The sequence below is a fragment of the Channa argus genome, chromosome 2 (assembly GCF_033026475.1).
Source record: "Channa argus isolate prfri chromosome 2, Channa argus male v1.0, whole genome shotgun sequence".
In the NCBI taxonomy this organism is placed as follows: domain Eukaryota; kingdom Metazoa; phylum Chordata; class Actinopteri; order Anabantiformes; family Channidae; genus Channa; species Channa argus.
In genome coordinates this window covers 12,390,582-12,407,322 of record NC_090198.1, presented here as the reverse complement: position 1 = coordinate 12,407,322, position 16,741 = coordinate 12,390,582, and the positions used below count along the sequence as shown (strand labels likewise).

General features: G+C 37.2%; 2 protein-coding genes across 2 annotated transcripts; one reads left to right on the top strand and one right to left on the bottom strand.

The window, feature by feature from the left end:
• The first annotated feature begins 1,480 nt into the window (after window positions 1–1,480).
• On the top strand, window positions 1,481–7,778 carry LOC137115701 (troponin I, fast skeletal muscle-like). The gene is made up of 6 exons (XM_067495488.1): window positions 1,481–1,910; window positions 1,996–2,032; window positions 2,823–2,951; window positions 3,540–3,629; window positions 4,797–4,973; window positions 5,101–7,778. Exons 1-6 carry the CDS (start codon window positions 1,903–1,905, stop codon window positions 5,185–5,187), a joined length of 528 nt encoding a protein of 175 aa, XP_067351589.1. The 5' UTR covers window positions 1,481–1,902; the 3' UTR covers window positions 5,188–7,778.
• Window positions 7,779–7,839: 61 nt separating this feature from the next.
• LOC137115678 (uncharacterized) lies at window positions 7,840–16,383 on the bottom strand. The gene is made up of 13 exons (XM_067495458.1): window positions 16,230–16,383; window positions 15,570–15,769; window positions 14,128–14,265; window positions 12,991–13,108; window positions 12,441–12,624; window positions 11,871–12,012; window positions 11,632–11,787; window positions 11,236–11,291; window positions 10,893–11,068; window positions 10,279–10,679; window positions 10,071–10,167; window positions 9,452–9,680; window positions 7,840–9,355 (listed from the first exon to the last, which is right to left on the bottom strand). Exons 1-13 carry the CDS (start codon window positions 16,350–16,352, stop codon window positions 9,135–9,137), a joined length of 2,241 nt encoding a protein of 746 aa, XP_067351559.1. The 5' UTR covers window positions 16,353–16,383; the 3' UTR covers window positions 7,840–9,134.
• Between the last annotated feature and the right edge of the window lie 358 nt (window positions 16,384–16,741).

Here is a 16,741-nt window from a genome sequence, read left to right as displayed (position 1 = left end):
CTTGGTACATATGTACATATTTTTAGATTAATTTTCTAAATTCATTCTTATGTGCAGCTCTTTCTGTGCCAATGAACAGTTGTTGACAAGCAAGTAAGCATTTAGACATTTACTCTTTCTTCAATGCAAACATTTGTCATCCAAATTAAAAAAATGATTTGATTTTTTTTTCTATACTGGATACAGTTAGTATACAGAAAAACAAACAAATAAAACCAAATTAAATGTATATGTGGAAATATCCAAAAAAACAAAATAAACTTCAGATTTATTCTCCTACCCATTAGGCCTCAAGTTCTTATCAACATCAAACGCACAAGTATACAGAAGCTTTTGACCAGGACATACAAAATAGCTTAGGTGAAAGAAGCCCCTGAAGAACTTAAATCTGTCAGAAAAAATGGGAGGAAGTTAAACGCTTATCCTTTTAGGGTGACGGGGGGCCTATCCCAGCTGACATACAGTGAGAGTTGGGGTACACCTTGGACAGGTTAAAGAGAGAGATATAGAGATAGCAATAGAAATTGGACTAATTAACCTAACATGCATGTCTTCGGACTGTGGGAGGAAGTCTGAGTACCCACACAAGCATAGGTAGAACATGTAAACTTCACACTGAAAGGTTCCAGCTGGCCTGGGATTCAAACCAGGGGCCTTCTAGCTGTGAGGTGGTAGTAACAGCAATAAATACTCCCACTTTAGAAACGACAGGTGCTGGGAGAATTTATCTGGTTGACCTAAAGTCACACACCCACCCATTTTATTTTGTCACTATTGTCACACATCAAGTTTGACTTATGATAACATGTTTCTTCACAATTTACATTTGACAGAAAATTTTAAGAAATAACAGATCAGGTCTTTGGAAATCTGAATAATTAATCATTTGTCATATTTTGTGGTAGCACAGACAAAATTTAAATAGCCATTGGTGTCGTGTAAGAACTTTCAGACTTTGCCAAATATAAAACAATTTTAAAAATATGAGTGGTACGTGGTTCCTGTTTTAAAAAGCTGTCTTAATCAAATGAACTGACTTAATATTTTTTCGTAGAGTTTTCGTAGTTTTTAGTAGAAGCTAGCTTCTTTACATTAAGCTTTCACTTTTGAAACTTGATTAATAATTTGGAATATTTTTAACTTTTGAATTGTAATAGCTGAATTTCTTTCTTTTAGAGAAAGATATATCTCTATATACATAGCTATTAAGGAAACCTCAGTACTGTTAAACTAGCCCAGAGACAGCTGACAGGGGCAGTCAGCTGTTACAGACTACAGCTGAGCTGACTCAGAGGAAACCAGAGGCAGCAGAAAAATCCCTCTTCAGTTTAGGAACCCACTCACAAGATTGCCCTTCACTAATGGTTCACAATTGTAGTGTTTTGTCTTTTAAATGTTTGGTTCTCTAGTGATTATTTGTCACACTAGAGCCTGTGGGACCCCCCCCCCCCCCAATAAAACATTTCGAACAAGTTCATAAAAGAATACAACATTAAAACATGGTTTGATGTAGCTGTCCTGCCCTTTTCCAGAAGATGTCATCAAGTGGTCAAATTGTGAATAGTTAGGCTCTATCTATTTTATCAAAGATCTACATGTAAAGAGACAAGCAAAGTGCTTGACGAGACCTTTTCACAACTAAACCTGTGTGTGAGCCCTTGTCATGCTCCAACTTTGTCTGAAAAAAGAAAAGATGAAAATTCCTCGAACCCTTGCTTCAGCCTCAGCTGCCGCCATCAACCCTTCTGTCTGCATTTTTAACCACAGCTTCTGAAGACAACTGCTACAGATCTCTATGCACACACACACAGCTGAAGCAACATCTATAAAGAGACCAGGGCCTGCGGTATTTCCATTATTTTCTTTTCTCCCAGAGACGGGCAGGACTCGGCTGCATTTAGGATGGCAGAGTAAGTCCTGACGTGACTTTATGAATCCACAAAACTCACAGAAATGCAATAATCATTTTGTTTTTTTGCTTGTTTTTCTCTAAAGGAAAAAAATGTCATCCTGCCGGAAAAATCAACTCAAGGTAAAGTAAAGCGATGTTTATAAAGGCCTGAATGATTTCAACATTTTGAGTGTGAACTGAAATATTTAAATCATATATTCACTTATACATGTACCTACTGAGAAAGCAGTTTACTTAGGAAACTAGGAAAACAATGCAGTATGATAGCAATATAATAGTAGACTGATGGATGGATGAAACTAAAACACAACATGATATACAACATCACATAACATTACTGTACAATAAAATAAGTTAAATATGTTTTCAAATAGTAAATAGAAGATAAAAATTAGCTAATTAATGCTCCATGATTTCAATGATCCCATGGTCAAAATTAATATTTTAGTCCTTTTGCTTGGACATTTTTGTTATTTGTCATTTTTGTTAGATGAACACCAGTTTTAGCTTTTCTGGGCTTTACCACGTAAGACTATAAGTCCTGTGTATGTATATGTTTTGACAACATACAATCAGACTGACGAGAGACACTGCAGTATAAGCAGTTAAAAAGAAGCTTCTCGTCAACTGAAAACAACACAGAAACACTACATGTAATAGTACAAAATATATTAAACTCCTGGTCATTTTTAACACCACTGTGGAATAATAAGGTCATCTCTCATTGTGTTAGATACATGTGAAGGAATATCAGTGAGACTTAATAATAATGAAACTGAATGTTTCCAAAGTGCATCGTCTGTAATAACATTTTTGGTTTAGGCCTAAAGTTTATACTGCATTGTGTTGTATGTTCTTATACAAATCAAATATGTTCTGACATGTGTTTGTGTCTCTTTCTTTCCCTCAGAGCTTGCTGCTGCAGATCGGGGAGGCGATGTTGGAGGAGGAGGCACGGGAGGCCCAGGAAAATAAGATGAAGTACATGGAGGAGAACTGCACGTCCCTCTCTATCCCAGGTTGCATGCAGGACCTCCAGGTAAAACCTTTACCCAAAAAAAAAAAAAAAAAAAATATATATATATATATATATATATATATATATATATATATATATATATATATATATATATATATATATATATATATATATATATATACATATATATATACATATATATATTGCATTTAAAATGACAAACACAGTAAAACACAACTCAGAGCTCCTTCTACAAAAGAGTGGTTAATGTTGTAAAACAGTGTTTTAATTGGTAAACACTAGCACACCAACACTTTTCAGTGTTCCCCCAACTAAGTTCAGGTGAATCTCTATAGTTTCTTTCAAAATGATCTTCTGCATGGCTGGAAGTCACTACTGAACCAACACATTGGGGTTATTGAAATCTTAATATTAACAGCGTGTTTTTGAAAGTCACAATATTTGGAGAACACCTAAATATAGTCTGCTAATTCTTGTACAATAATTTGTTTTTCAATATTCAGGTTGGGGTGAAAGAAAAATTTGAGGCAACAGATCCTCTACTTAGTATATTGAACATATTTGTGAAAAAGAATCTATTACCAGTGTGAAATCTCATTCTTCACTGTCCTCCTATTACAACACCAGGAGCTTTGTCGGAAACTTCACAAGCAGATTGATTTGGTAGATGAGGAGCGATACGATGTGGAGATCAAAGTAAAAAAGGCCACCAAGGAGGTACGTCTTGCTACGCCATAGGTTTTTATTTATTTATTTTTTCTCCATATAAAGTGGAACCCCAGAATAGCTACACTATGTAATATGAATCTAAATTTGAATGTTAATTCCACACCTTCCACAAGGTGTTCAAGAAGGTGGTGAGACCAGTGATGTTGTTAGCTTAGACAACAATGAAGAAAAGACAGGAAGCAGAGCTGGAGGTAGCAGAGCTTAAGATGTTGATGTTCTCTTTGGGAATGACGAGGATGGACAGGATCAGGAATGAGGACATCAGTGGGACAGCTCATGTTAGATGTTTTGGAGATAAAGTCAGAGAGGCTAGATTGACACTGTGAATATATCAGTAGAAGGATGCTGAGGTTGGAGCTGCCAGGCAGGAGGTCTAGAGTGCCAAATCAACATGGAAACAAATGATCTGCTGTTGCGACCCTGAACTCACAGGATAAACTGAAAAGAACTCAAAAAAGTGAGAGAGGACATGAAGTTAGTTGGTGTGAGAGAAGAGGATGCAGAGAAGAGGGTTTGATGGAGGCAGATGACTTGCTGTGGCGACCCCTGAAAGGGAACAGCTGAAAGGAAAAAAATCTGTAGCAGTGGTAAACTGCACCTTCAGTCCCAGTAGGCCAGTATATTATCAATGCATGTTATAAATAGACAATATCTCAGCTGTAATTATTACAGGTGCAACCGCCACTGTTCCTGACATCGTAATAAAAGTCTGAAGAGGGACCACGTTGGGTGGGTTGTTTGAAACACAAACCCTCACCTTAACCTAACCCTATCCAATTACTTTTCGTGCCTTAACCTGATTTGTTCTGTAGTTATTTTTATACCATTTGTTATTGTGAGCATGTGCCAGATCATGATAGCAAGGTGCAAAACATTTTCAGTTTATTGAGCCAACCAAGATGTACAGGGTTGTGGCATTCCAACCCAAATCTTTGTTCCTGCTCACAAACCATTAACAGCTATGAAAACTGTCCCCAGTGATCTCATACTTGATTCTGGTTAAATGATTGCACCTGTGTTACTGTCCAACAAGGGCAAAATATTTTATTTAGGTTTTAGGTTTAGGTTTATATGGTCCTTTAAGACAAGCCAACCCTTATCACTAAGGCATATGATAGGTTTTTAAATAAACTGAGTAGCTGTCTCCTCTGTCAGATTGATGACCTGAAGATAATGGTTCAGGACCTGAAGGGGAAGTTTAAGAAGCCAGTCCTAAAGAAGGTGAGGATGTCAGCTGATGCCATGCTAGCTGCTCTGCTGGGCTCCAAACATAAAGTGTCCATGGACCTGAGAGCCAACCTGAAGCAGGTCAAGAAGGAGGTGAAAGAGGAGGTTAGTGTTTCTAATTTTCTCAGGCTCACTCAGTCTAATAATACAGAGCCATTAGGATCACACCAGAATGAAAATCACAAACACAAATTCATAAAAGACTCAGAGCAATTTACTACGTGTCTCTCAGGAGAAACAAACGAGCGATTGGAGGAAGAACATTAAAGACAAGGCCGGGATGGATGGCAGGAAGAAGATATTTGAGACAGAGGCTTAAATGTTTTCTCCTGTTGACCAGCATTTTTGTTGCTGTGTATTGTGTTAATCTATATTGTTGGCAATGCGTTTAAATTAAATAATTAATAAACAATGGGGTGTTTTATCTGTTTGATAAATCATGAAATAGATAATAGAGTTGTTCCAAAAAATGTATATAACTTAGATGCACAAATTACAAATGTTAAAAGAAGCTTTGGGCTCAGCTAAGAGTGGACTTGAAATATACGTCTGTCTTTGGGCACTGACCTGGTACAGCATGGCGTTACCAGTGATTCATAAGTCACATGCATGCAGTACACTGGCTGTGAATACAGACTGTAGTTAAAAAAGATATCTTTTAATCCTATAGATTAAAAGATATCCTACCCGACCAGAACAAATTATTTGATAAATATATACAGTGCCTATAAAAAGTACTTACCGCCTTGAATGCTTCACATTCATTATAACATTATAGATCAATCATGGTCAAAATAAGTTTCAGACTTTGATAAAAAAATTCAGAAAAATACCTCATTAATGTAAAAGTGCAAACGGTATTCTACACAGTAAGCAAATCAGTGAAAAGTTCATTAACAAGCTTAAGTCATGGGATAGATACCAAAAAAAAAAAACTCCAAGGCACTGAACATCCCCCAGAATTCAGTGAAATCCATCATCAAGAAATGGAAGGAATCTGGCACAAGTCTAAATCTGCCTAGAACAGGTCGTCCAAACAAACTGAGTGAGCATGCAAGAAGGAGGCTAGTGAGAGAGGCCACTCACACATCCATGACTACTCTGAGGGAGGTACAAGCTTCAGCACCTGAGATGGGAGACGCTGTGCATACAACAAGTGTTACCCGGGTTCTTCACCAGTCAAAGCTTCATGGGAAAGTGGCAAGGGGAAAGCTACTGTCGAAGAAACCTCAGGTTAAATCACGACTTTAATTCGGCAAAAGCCATGTGGGAGACTATGGTCAAGTGGAAGAGGGTTCTTTGGTCTGATGAGACCAAAATGGTGCTTGAAGTTGAAAAGGGCTTTTTGGGCCCCGAATTTAGGACATTTGAATGCTTTGATTTAATTCTGTTTCATTCCAGTGTCCATTGAAGCAAATTTGTACTCTGTGTTTTTTTTATTTTCTGTTTGACATTCAATTTTAAATTACTCTCAAATTCAATCAAATTCATGTAGGAAAAGGAATTTCATGCTGAATGTTAATCATATAGGAGGCAGCAGTGGTGGCCATTTGTCAACAGCCATTTATCAACTCAAGCTTGTAACTTCTCATAATGACAGTAGCAGCACTACAGCACTGTAATTTCAAGAATAAAATACTGATACAACCACTGATAAAATGAAATAAAGAGCCACAGAAATCCCCACGACAAGGAAAAAATATGAGTGTAAAGGTATGTGGTTATGTATTGTGTTATTTGCACTTGATTTAATCCAAGTGACACAGTGGATGGTTGCGCGTAATCCGACTGCGCATAGCGCATGTGGCCGCCTTCCTTCAGATGGAGAGGAGGGCGAAAAAAATCGCCTCAGCCAATCAATCAGTATATCAACAATATCAGCAGGGAGCCCTCTGTCGCAGTTCTCAGCGGAGTAACAACAAGAAAATCTCTTTGCGGTGTTTTACATCTCCCTCTTTCTGCGGGCATGGAGGCAACGAAGTTCAAGTGAACCAAACGTCTGTATCGCTGGTCGTTTTATTGTTCGCGGATTCAATGATCCCCATTTGAAGGCACATTTTACAATTAATGCAGGAGCTTTATGTCTAAAAATACACCATTAGTCTGGGGAGTTGATTTTAGCTGTGTGTGCTCAAATTACTGCTAACTTGTTAAATAAGTCTTAATAATAAAATAATGGAAGGAGGAATGACACTAAAGCTGCCTGCGACTGGTCTAGTTAAGCGATTCTAGTTAAGCAATATTTTACCTCTCAAGGCCTCTTCACCGGTGTGCTGCATTCTTTTTTTAATTTACTCCACCCCTGGGCTCCATCACACGCTGACATCACGCAGCTCTTCCTGTGCTTTCCACTGGATGGCTCCACTGCCTCTCCAAGGCAGAAGTTCTACTCTTCCCAGTCTGTCCTTCCATAAAAGCATCAGCATCAAGGGTGTTCAGCGATTGCCCTCACAAAGTATAACAGAAATCTGGGGGACTTTAACTGCTCTGTCTCTATAGGGCATACAGATTTGCCCTCTTCAACACCATAAAAGATAAGACCCTACCTCTATATGCAAACCCATTCATTGTGCAGGCCCTGGTCATATTTTGACTACTGCAATTCCCTGCTGACAGGGCTACCAGCATACACAATGAAACCTCTCCCCGTCTCATTTTTAATCACAGACACGTATCACACTGCTTTGTCTGCCTAACGAGCAAATGTAAATGTAAAAGGAAAAAGTTCATGACTTGTAAATATGATATTTTATTGACTAAAATTCTGATGTCTGATCTCTGGTGTCTCTTCGCTGGACCTGAACCAGCTCATCATACCACTCATCCAGGCATGTGGTAACGTCATTGAGTTCAAGTGGAATCTTTAACTACTTTAGTGCTTTATCAGTCCTTACCCTTTGTCACTCTATGTCCAAAAAATCCAAATGGCAAAATACAAATTTGTAATGTTATAAATAAATAAATCATGATATACACCAACACCTACACAGCACTGTGTTTATTCAAGTATGCAAACAAATCAATGTCTATAATGCACATTCCTTTATAGGTTGTAAATAGAACCTTATACATATAATTTCTAATATAGATATAGCATAAGTTTGACATGTCTGACAATAAGTTAAATATAGATAAACTCAATCTTATGTGGACATGTTACATTTTTAAGTCAGCAATAGTAATTACACAGACTTACATTTCAAATTATCACTCATTAGCAATTAGTGGGTGCCTTTGACAGCCAAATACAAAAATCCCAATTGTGAATTTTGCAATCATGTAGCCTGTAAATTTATTGTGTCTTGCCAAACCAGTCAAAACTTTCAGTAAGTGAAGACACTTGCTGGGAACCTGTTAATAATGACTGACTAGAAAAAGACTGTGGTATCAGAAAAATCCTGCAAAACTGGACAGTGGAATTTTGTTTTCACAATAGTAGAAATGTTCTTTTACATCACCAGGCTGGAACTGGTTTGTGAAGTTTTAGGACTGTGATTAGTTCTTTGTTAAGAGACTCACAAACACAAAACAGAAACCCAAATCATTTTGATAAAGGTATTTTGTTTTTCAATTTTTAGCTAACAAATTTTAATTTACTAAAGCTGGGATTATTTTTTAGGATGCATTTTATGTCTTGCATCTTTATTTTTATAAAATAAAGATAGCTAGTTTATAGAGAGACAGGAAAATCTGTCCCTAGCCAGAAGCATTCTGGAAAGGTCATTGTGCAATCTGCATCTTAGATCATTTAACCACCAGGGCATCATAAGGTTTTCCATCAGCTTAAAAAGAGAAACTATGTTTTTTCAAGTCTGTGTTAAGGCAGTTGTCAGGTCTTCATGGGGACATTAAACAATCCACATGACTGTGAATAAATATTTACAATATTTTTCTAAAGCTAATGTGACTAAATTAGGTGGGTATTTTACATGGTTACTTTTTACAACAAAAATGTCGTTTTGGGTTTCTATTCCTTCTCTGCAGGACAAAACACCGTTCAGTGCTTCTCTGTCTGAAGCACATTGAAATAGTCATATAAATCAGTCAATTATCAGAAAATTCCTTTCCAAATTACATTGTTTTGCGAAGAGGCAGATTTTTTAAATTAATGATCTACTACAATAATGAACTGTACCAGAGTCTCTGGAAGGAGGTTGAGGAGCACATACATAATTTCTACGATAGACTTGAAAAATATGAAGTGATCCTTTAGTAAAATATGACAAATAAATCAGTGAGTAAAATAGAGATTCGAAGGGTCTATTTCTACATGCCTGAATTTGCTATAAGTGCCTTCTGATCCTCTGCTTTTCTCTGCCTGCGGAAGTAACGGACAATCACGGCCATCACAACCACTGACATCAAGAAGGCACTGGCAAAGACTGTGGCACTGATGTTGGTGCAGATCATCTCCTTGATGTTCCAACCCTCTCCGCTTGATTTGGTTACTTGAACAACTGGGGAAGGATTCTCTGGTGGACTTTTCACTTAAACAGATAACAAGAACAGAAGTGGGTCAAATATTTTTGAAAAAGTACGTGCGAAAAAGAGAGAGAACCAAAGAAAGAAAAATATAGATTTACCTGTAGCAGACAGGTCACCCTTTTTCATCACACTTCGGTTATCATTTACCGCTGCATTGGGAACAGCCTGCTGAACAATCTGCAAAGGGCCCTGGGTAATGTCATGTCTATCTGTCTCCATGCCCACTGCTCGCCTCCGTCTCCTGGTTGGATTTTTCAAACAACCCTGGGAACATCTGGAGAAGGGATCCCCAGTCTGACACAGAATGACTGTGCAGGTGATGTACACCTGTAAAATGGCAAGTAAGAGTTTTTAGTTCACATGTCATGAGGTAATGCTTTAATAGTAAGTAAACAACTATTATTATAAATATAATAATAAAAGAAGTTATTTCAAAACATCTGTTTACAATATTTCAGGGGTTCAAACTTTTTAATTTCATGTCGAATGGCCCCTACTAACTAACATTATACCATAGCCATGGAAGTTCATTAATCTGAGTGTCTGGCAGCTTTAGATAAACTTTTATCTATTACTGAGAGATTAAATTGAGGTTGTTAATGAGTCATAGAAGTTAGTGAACACATACAGTGCATTCCCCCTTCAATACTATATAAGACAATTAGTAACATTTAGAACAGGTTTGCCATTATTTGGTATTTAGTTACCCAGAATTACCTCGTTATAGTTTCCAGTAAACTTGAAGGCTCCAACCCCAAAGTTGAATGTAGTTTGATTAGGTTGGTAGATTGTAAGAGTCTCATCTTGATTGCATCTTGTACGTAAAACACATTTTCAGAGGTTATACATACACTCTCAGTTAAATTACAGTGTATGAAAAGGGGTTGTTATGGTTTAACTGATCCTACAAAGCTCCGGCACTCACCCATTCTTGATGAGGTCATAGTGGAGGGGGTTATTAGGGTTGTCATCTGGAGTGGCTTTACATGAATCGACAAACAAAGTAACCTTTGGTAGGTCCGACTGCGCTTGAATACCCATATAGATCATCTGCATCAGCTCTACCTGGACTGGATAAGCGCTTGGGTCCACCACAGTAGTGAAGCTGTCATTGACAAATATGTCAAAAGTATAGCCAAAGCTGCCAAAGTTGGACTCGGTGAAAATATAGTCAGAGTTGTGGAGACTGTAGTAAGTGGAGATGCTGATGGTTTTGGGAAACAGGCAAGAGAAATCAATCTTAATTCTCTTCCTACGGGTTATGATCGTGCTGGGCAGCTCAAAGGAGTGGATCTCATTGATGAAAGCGATGAAGTCGCCCTTGTCCTGCATTTAAGAGAAAAAGAAGCGGGAAAAGCGTCATCAGTAGCTGAAAGAAAATTGCTCATGGGCTGAAATGTCCTTGTCAATGGGTTTCACAGGTACAGTACAGCTTTTTTTTTACTTCTAAAGCAGTTTTATCCCTGCTGCAACTAAGGAGATCTGATTATCCTCTGATCACTTGTTTTTTTTATAAAAATGTCATGTTTTTCCTCACACCTCAAGTTTTGTTCCACAGGTGCTGAATGAAATGCTTCCCATTATGTAAGTCTCATTGGACATGAGTGAGCATGAGGGATCTCTCAGCTGGAGAAAGTTCACATCGATGCCAGGGATGGAAGCTTTGTCAATGAGCACGGACATCTTGTTGGCTAAGCACTCAACACTGACCTTGCCTGTAAATAACATGAACTCCTTATCAGCATGGATGATACAGCATATAAGACTGATTCAGAAACATGTAAAATGTAAAACTTATATAAAACGGCATCGATAATTCTTTATCTCAAATGTAAATCTGCTTCCAGTGAGAGATCATATCATATAAAGGTTTAACAGATACCTTGAGATACGGATGCTTGGTTCACAATGACAGCAACACACCTCATCTCTGATTGGCTGAATGATAACACAAAACAAAAATGTTTTCAGCAAAAAAATTTCAGATGAAAATAAATCATACATTATTTGTAATAATAACAACAACAACAACAATAATAATAATAATAATAATAATAATAATAATAATAATAATAATAATAATAATAATAATAATATGTGGTTCAAATGTTTTCCAAACATCTAATATATGTTTAGATTTTTTTAACCTTAATTGAAAGAACACTGCAATACCATGTTCAAAGAAGAAGTAAATGACCTGGCTTGTAGCAACCTGTAATAAAAAGGAAATTACATTGCACGCTTTTCCAGTACATATATTCTGTAAAATGATACTTACGTATCATTTGTTTCTGCAGTGAAGCACAGTGGAACGACTCTTGACAGGTCGCTCTGCTGCGGTGTCCAGCTCAGGGTGACATCAGCTTTTCCAGATATACCGTATGTAAATACTTTGGTCATGTTCTCTGGTCCACTGACCTGGAAGTCATTTATGCTGGAGGCAGAGAAGAAGGACATGAAATACTGATCCTCATTTGACAGCAAGCTGAATGGTGACCAAACAGAGGAAATAAATACATTGAATGGTGAGCCTGTGCTTGGATATTAATCTCGAGGGTCTGATTCACAGTTGCATGAAGAATTTCACCATGCGATGGAGTGATGGACAAGAACATGGGCTGCACATGACCAGCTTCACAGCTTGGTATCGGAGGAAGGACTGAAACAGACAGAAGTTTCAAATCAGCATTTGTGAAATCAGCATTGGTTCTGCTCATGACTTTTGTGGATTGCAGGGGTTTCTGGTTATCTATATGGTTTCTTTATGTTGCAGTAGGTTGGCCAGCTCTCTGTCGCCAACACACATCTGTCAAAAAAGTATCTTATCCATTTTTCAAGAAAGCTGTACATCTGTCTTCATATGTATAAAGACAATTTTGGATCTTGTCTTTTCAATTCTGTCTGCATACAAATTGCACCGTTGCATGTTATTTTATATATTTTATAACTTGCTAAGCTACAACTTTAGTCTTGTAATATTGTTAGATAGATGTGACAGTGTATGGAGGAGAAAGATGAAAAACATCATTCTCCTTGTTCTCTGTAATTAAGACAAGTGGATTTCATCTCATTTATTATTTAACTTACTCTCCACAGCAAACTGCAGCTTTACTTTACAGAGAGGTGTGCTGAACTCAAAAGCCTCTAGAAATGCTGATGTCCCATCTGTGTATGTTAAAGTGATGTTTTGAGTCGGGAAATCCTCCAGAATCAGTTCAAACACATGGACACCAGTGCTAACTTGACCTGTGCTTGTTAGTGTGCAGCCAACCTGGGAGGAAAAAAAGAGTTAAATGAAGATGATTAAAATACTTTAATTTCTTTTCTTGCCATAGTGATGAATCCCTGACAAAGGAATATTTTAAGTGCAAATACACACAGATCATCTCTGAAACTTAAAAATGACCAAAAAAAAAAGAAATACACAAAACTCCAAAGGCACAATATGCTGTACTACAGTATATTTATCTAGTGTAAATGTGTACTCTGGGACACCTGGAACATACAAAATAAAAAGTCAACCTGACCTGTAACAACAACACATCACTGTTTCACTATATAGCCTGGCTTCAGTATCTGTTAACTGCAGCTTCTGTTGTTTTTCTGTTATGTGTATTTATCACTTGAACTCGATTACCTCATTCAGAGCAAAGTTTGCGGGAATTGTGGCATTTGGGCTAAAGCTGCATCTCACTTCGTCTCCATCTGGATCATAGGCCAGAAGATGCATCGAGGAAAAGCAGTTCTGAGGCACCCTGCAGAAAGCACAGCACTGTTTTTGTTTTCTCGTAAATGCTGTGATACAGTTAACAGAAGTTAAAGTCACATTTTCTTTTTCCCCTCCCTACTGCCACATACTCCCATTTCCTCCTCCTCACACGCAGCTTTTTCAAATTCAATCAGCCAGCTCTGCCTCTCATAACTCCCTCATCTGGTCCTTGTTATTTAATCAGCTACTGCAATACATTTAACTGTGTGTGTGTATGTGTGTGTGTGTGTGTGTGTGTGTGTGTGTGTGTGTGTGTTTGTCTTTTAACAGTGTATTACAGTGTAATGCTGTAGCTTTTTTCAGTTTTTCCACTTGTTTTGGTTTGCTCCCATCATTTTAAATTATTTTTTGCCCTGTTTCACGTGGACTTTTCTTTTGTTCATCCCGGGAGTTTGGAGCACTTGTCTGTCTGTATGTGGACTCTGACCTGCCCTCTGCTACAGTATACCCTGTTTCACATCCCTCTCTTTTTACCTTAAACTGTACAAACTGCACCTGCCAATCTGTCTGTGTTTTGCATTTGAGTCCTTTCTCTCACTCTCACTGCCTGCAAACAAAACTTAACAAGACAACACTTAAGTGCATTTTAAAAAAGGAGAGGAAAAAACAATAGGATCCAGCCTCTCTTGGCAGATGCAGTCATTATAAACTTTACTATCAGTAGTGTAACAAACATTTACATCTTTTATATCAAATTAGTGTTTATGTATTAAGTACAAGCAATAACAATACAAAATCATTATTGTTAATTTAAAAATAGATAGAAAAGAGACGAAAGGTTTCATGGAGAAAAATAAAACAAAACAAGGATCTCTACTGGGCATGTACAGTGTATATGTTACATCTGCTGGAATCTAACATTTGCAAGAAGAAAGACATCCAGCTGACATGATTATATCTTCAAATCAATATTACATCATTTTGTTTCATGCAATGTTTTTGAATTGGGGGTATTGTGGCCTGCTTTCATGTTTCACTACCAGTTGGGGAAGAAAAGTTTTGTACCTTAAAGAGGACACTGTTGTTGTCACAGGACAGTGGTTGAGGGTGTTTGAGTCTGATCGGATTCCCAGGTCCAACTCTGCATAACTCGTCCAATTTGTTGTTCCCTCAATATTAGACAACCAGCAGCAGCTAGAGTTTCTGAACAAAAGGTAGAATATGTAATTACTCATTAATATTTTAATCTGTTATAGTGTTTAAGTGTCTGTGCGTATTCGGATAGCAGATCAGATAGTTGCAGTTTTAAACTCCTGGACGAGGTGTTTTTGCCTATTTAATAATCACAAATATGAGGAAATGGTTGGATATCAGCTACTGACAGCATGTATTTCAACGACCACATTTGCCGAGTTCAAAGCCTTGCGAGTTTACTCATTCAGTCAGAGGTCTTTTCACAAAAGATGTTTGCGACTTACAGGAAAATACCAATAACAATGCGTCGTTGCTATTCAGGTATGCCAGTGAGCTGTGACAGTTTGATAGTGAGCTGGCATGAGAGTTACCTAACCCTAAAATGGAAAAATTAAACTTAGCTATCGTTACTGAAGACCTAAAGCTAACCAGTCTTGATGAATTTACTTGAAACCTGATGGAGGAACCGAAAGTTATATCAGGTAAAGGATGCAATGTCTTAATTGCTGTGTACAATGCTGTAGCCAGGAATCCAGTACACTATAATTTGTCTTCTGGTAACACATACTGGGCTATATTATAAGATACTGTAAGATTAGAAAATTAATTGTGCCATCCAAAGACTCTCTGAAATGTGACAAGAGGAGCTAGGACTTAAACCAGCAAAATGGCAATATGAGGACGATTTCCAAAATTTCCAGAGGTTAAACACCTACAACATAAGCCACCAACCATCTTAATATTTTCAAATTATAACTTTAATACATTTGTTTTTTGTTGGTAGTTGTTTAGTTACATTTTGCAGCAAACTGATCTATATCTTTATTTACTGGTTTAAATGTTGCTTAAAACCACTGGAACTCTTTATTCCTTCAAAACTCAGCATATCTAACCCTATTAAACTCCACAAAAAGGATAAATAATATCCTTAAAGCTACAATATGCAGTGTTTGGAAACTAAGCTAGATGTAGTATGTGGTCAAATACTCGTGCTGTGTCAGCCCATGGTGTCTTATAGATATGCACAAATTGTTCTTTTGCATCAGCATGTGATGCATTGTATTCTTTGACTGATTAGTCAGACTCAGAAAACCTTTTGAAAAAAGGTTGCTGCTCGGTTAGTCTGTGTTATAAGATTCCTTATGCCTACTTGATTTTATTATTTTTCTATATTGCCTTGGAGCAGCTTGGGTATTTTTTTTTATTAATTTTGTGTTGTCTGCTTTAAATAAATGCAGTCTTTTTTGAGGGATAGGCTTAATTTGAAGGTCAAAACTAGTAATAAAAGTTGGGTTCCCTTGGTCTGGGCTTACCTCAGAGATAAGTACTTGTTGGTTGAGACGGTTGCTGTTGTGAGCTGCTCAGACTGACACCACCTGCCTTGGCCTGTGTTATCCTGGTCCGTTTGCAGGACACTTGACTGATCAAAGCTTGTGCAAACCCCACTCTCACATGTGAGGGATGATTGTTCCTGACAGGAACTCCTGCCATTCTGTCTGTGATAGAAACTCACCTGTAGAGTTTGTAAGAATATTTTAAGCTTTACTCCGGGAAATACAGAAAACAGGGTGAAAAGACCATCCATGTTGAGTCAGTTAGATCAGTCCACACCTTTGTTTCCAAAAGTCCTCTTAAATTCTTATAAGTTATAAAATTCATTTGTAAAAGCACATCATTAAATAAAATATTGCACGTGTTTTGTATGGTTCCTTGTGTTGCTGTATGGTTCCTTAAGTTAATTAAAGTGGACTACAGTTTTACCTGTTATGGTACAATTTACAGTGCTATTAATCTGCTTTTAATAATGTTTACTAGTTGATCATGAAACTAAAATATCAAAAGCTGAATTCTGATTTGATGTTCAAATTTGTAATATTTACAATATTATTAATATGTTGAATGTTTTAAAGTAAAACAATGTAACAATTGTTACCAAAAAAAAAAAGAAAAAGAAAAAGAGAAAAATTCTGTACCTCAAATGTCCCATCACTGTTCTTCTGAAGTGGCAAGAAACTAACACTATCCCCATAAAAGCTAAGAGCTGAAGTAATTCCCACCAATGTGAATATCAGCACGAGTACTAAACTTTCCTCCATGATGGCTGGCAGAATGTAGCTGTGCAAAAATGTGTTGAGCCAGTTTTAAGGTTTGAAGTTTGAAGGTGAGGCGTTTCCATTAGAATCCACCTAACTGGACTAACCAGATCTGGGTTGGACCATATGTTTTAATAAAAAAGAAGTAACCATCTTTGAGTTTTATCATTCCAGGAAACATTTGTCATTTGATTCATATCAACAAACATCCACTAGTTTCTGTGAAATGTGATAGGCATAAGACTGTATTTTCTATGTATTTATTTTAAATTCACATAGTCACATATTAGATTAATTCTTTTCAAATTAATTTTCATTGTCTCTGATGTGTAAATGCATGTGTTGTGTCCCCAAGATGGCCTGACTAGACACAGTATAACACCATCAACAAC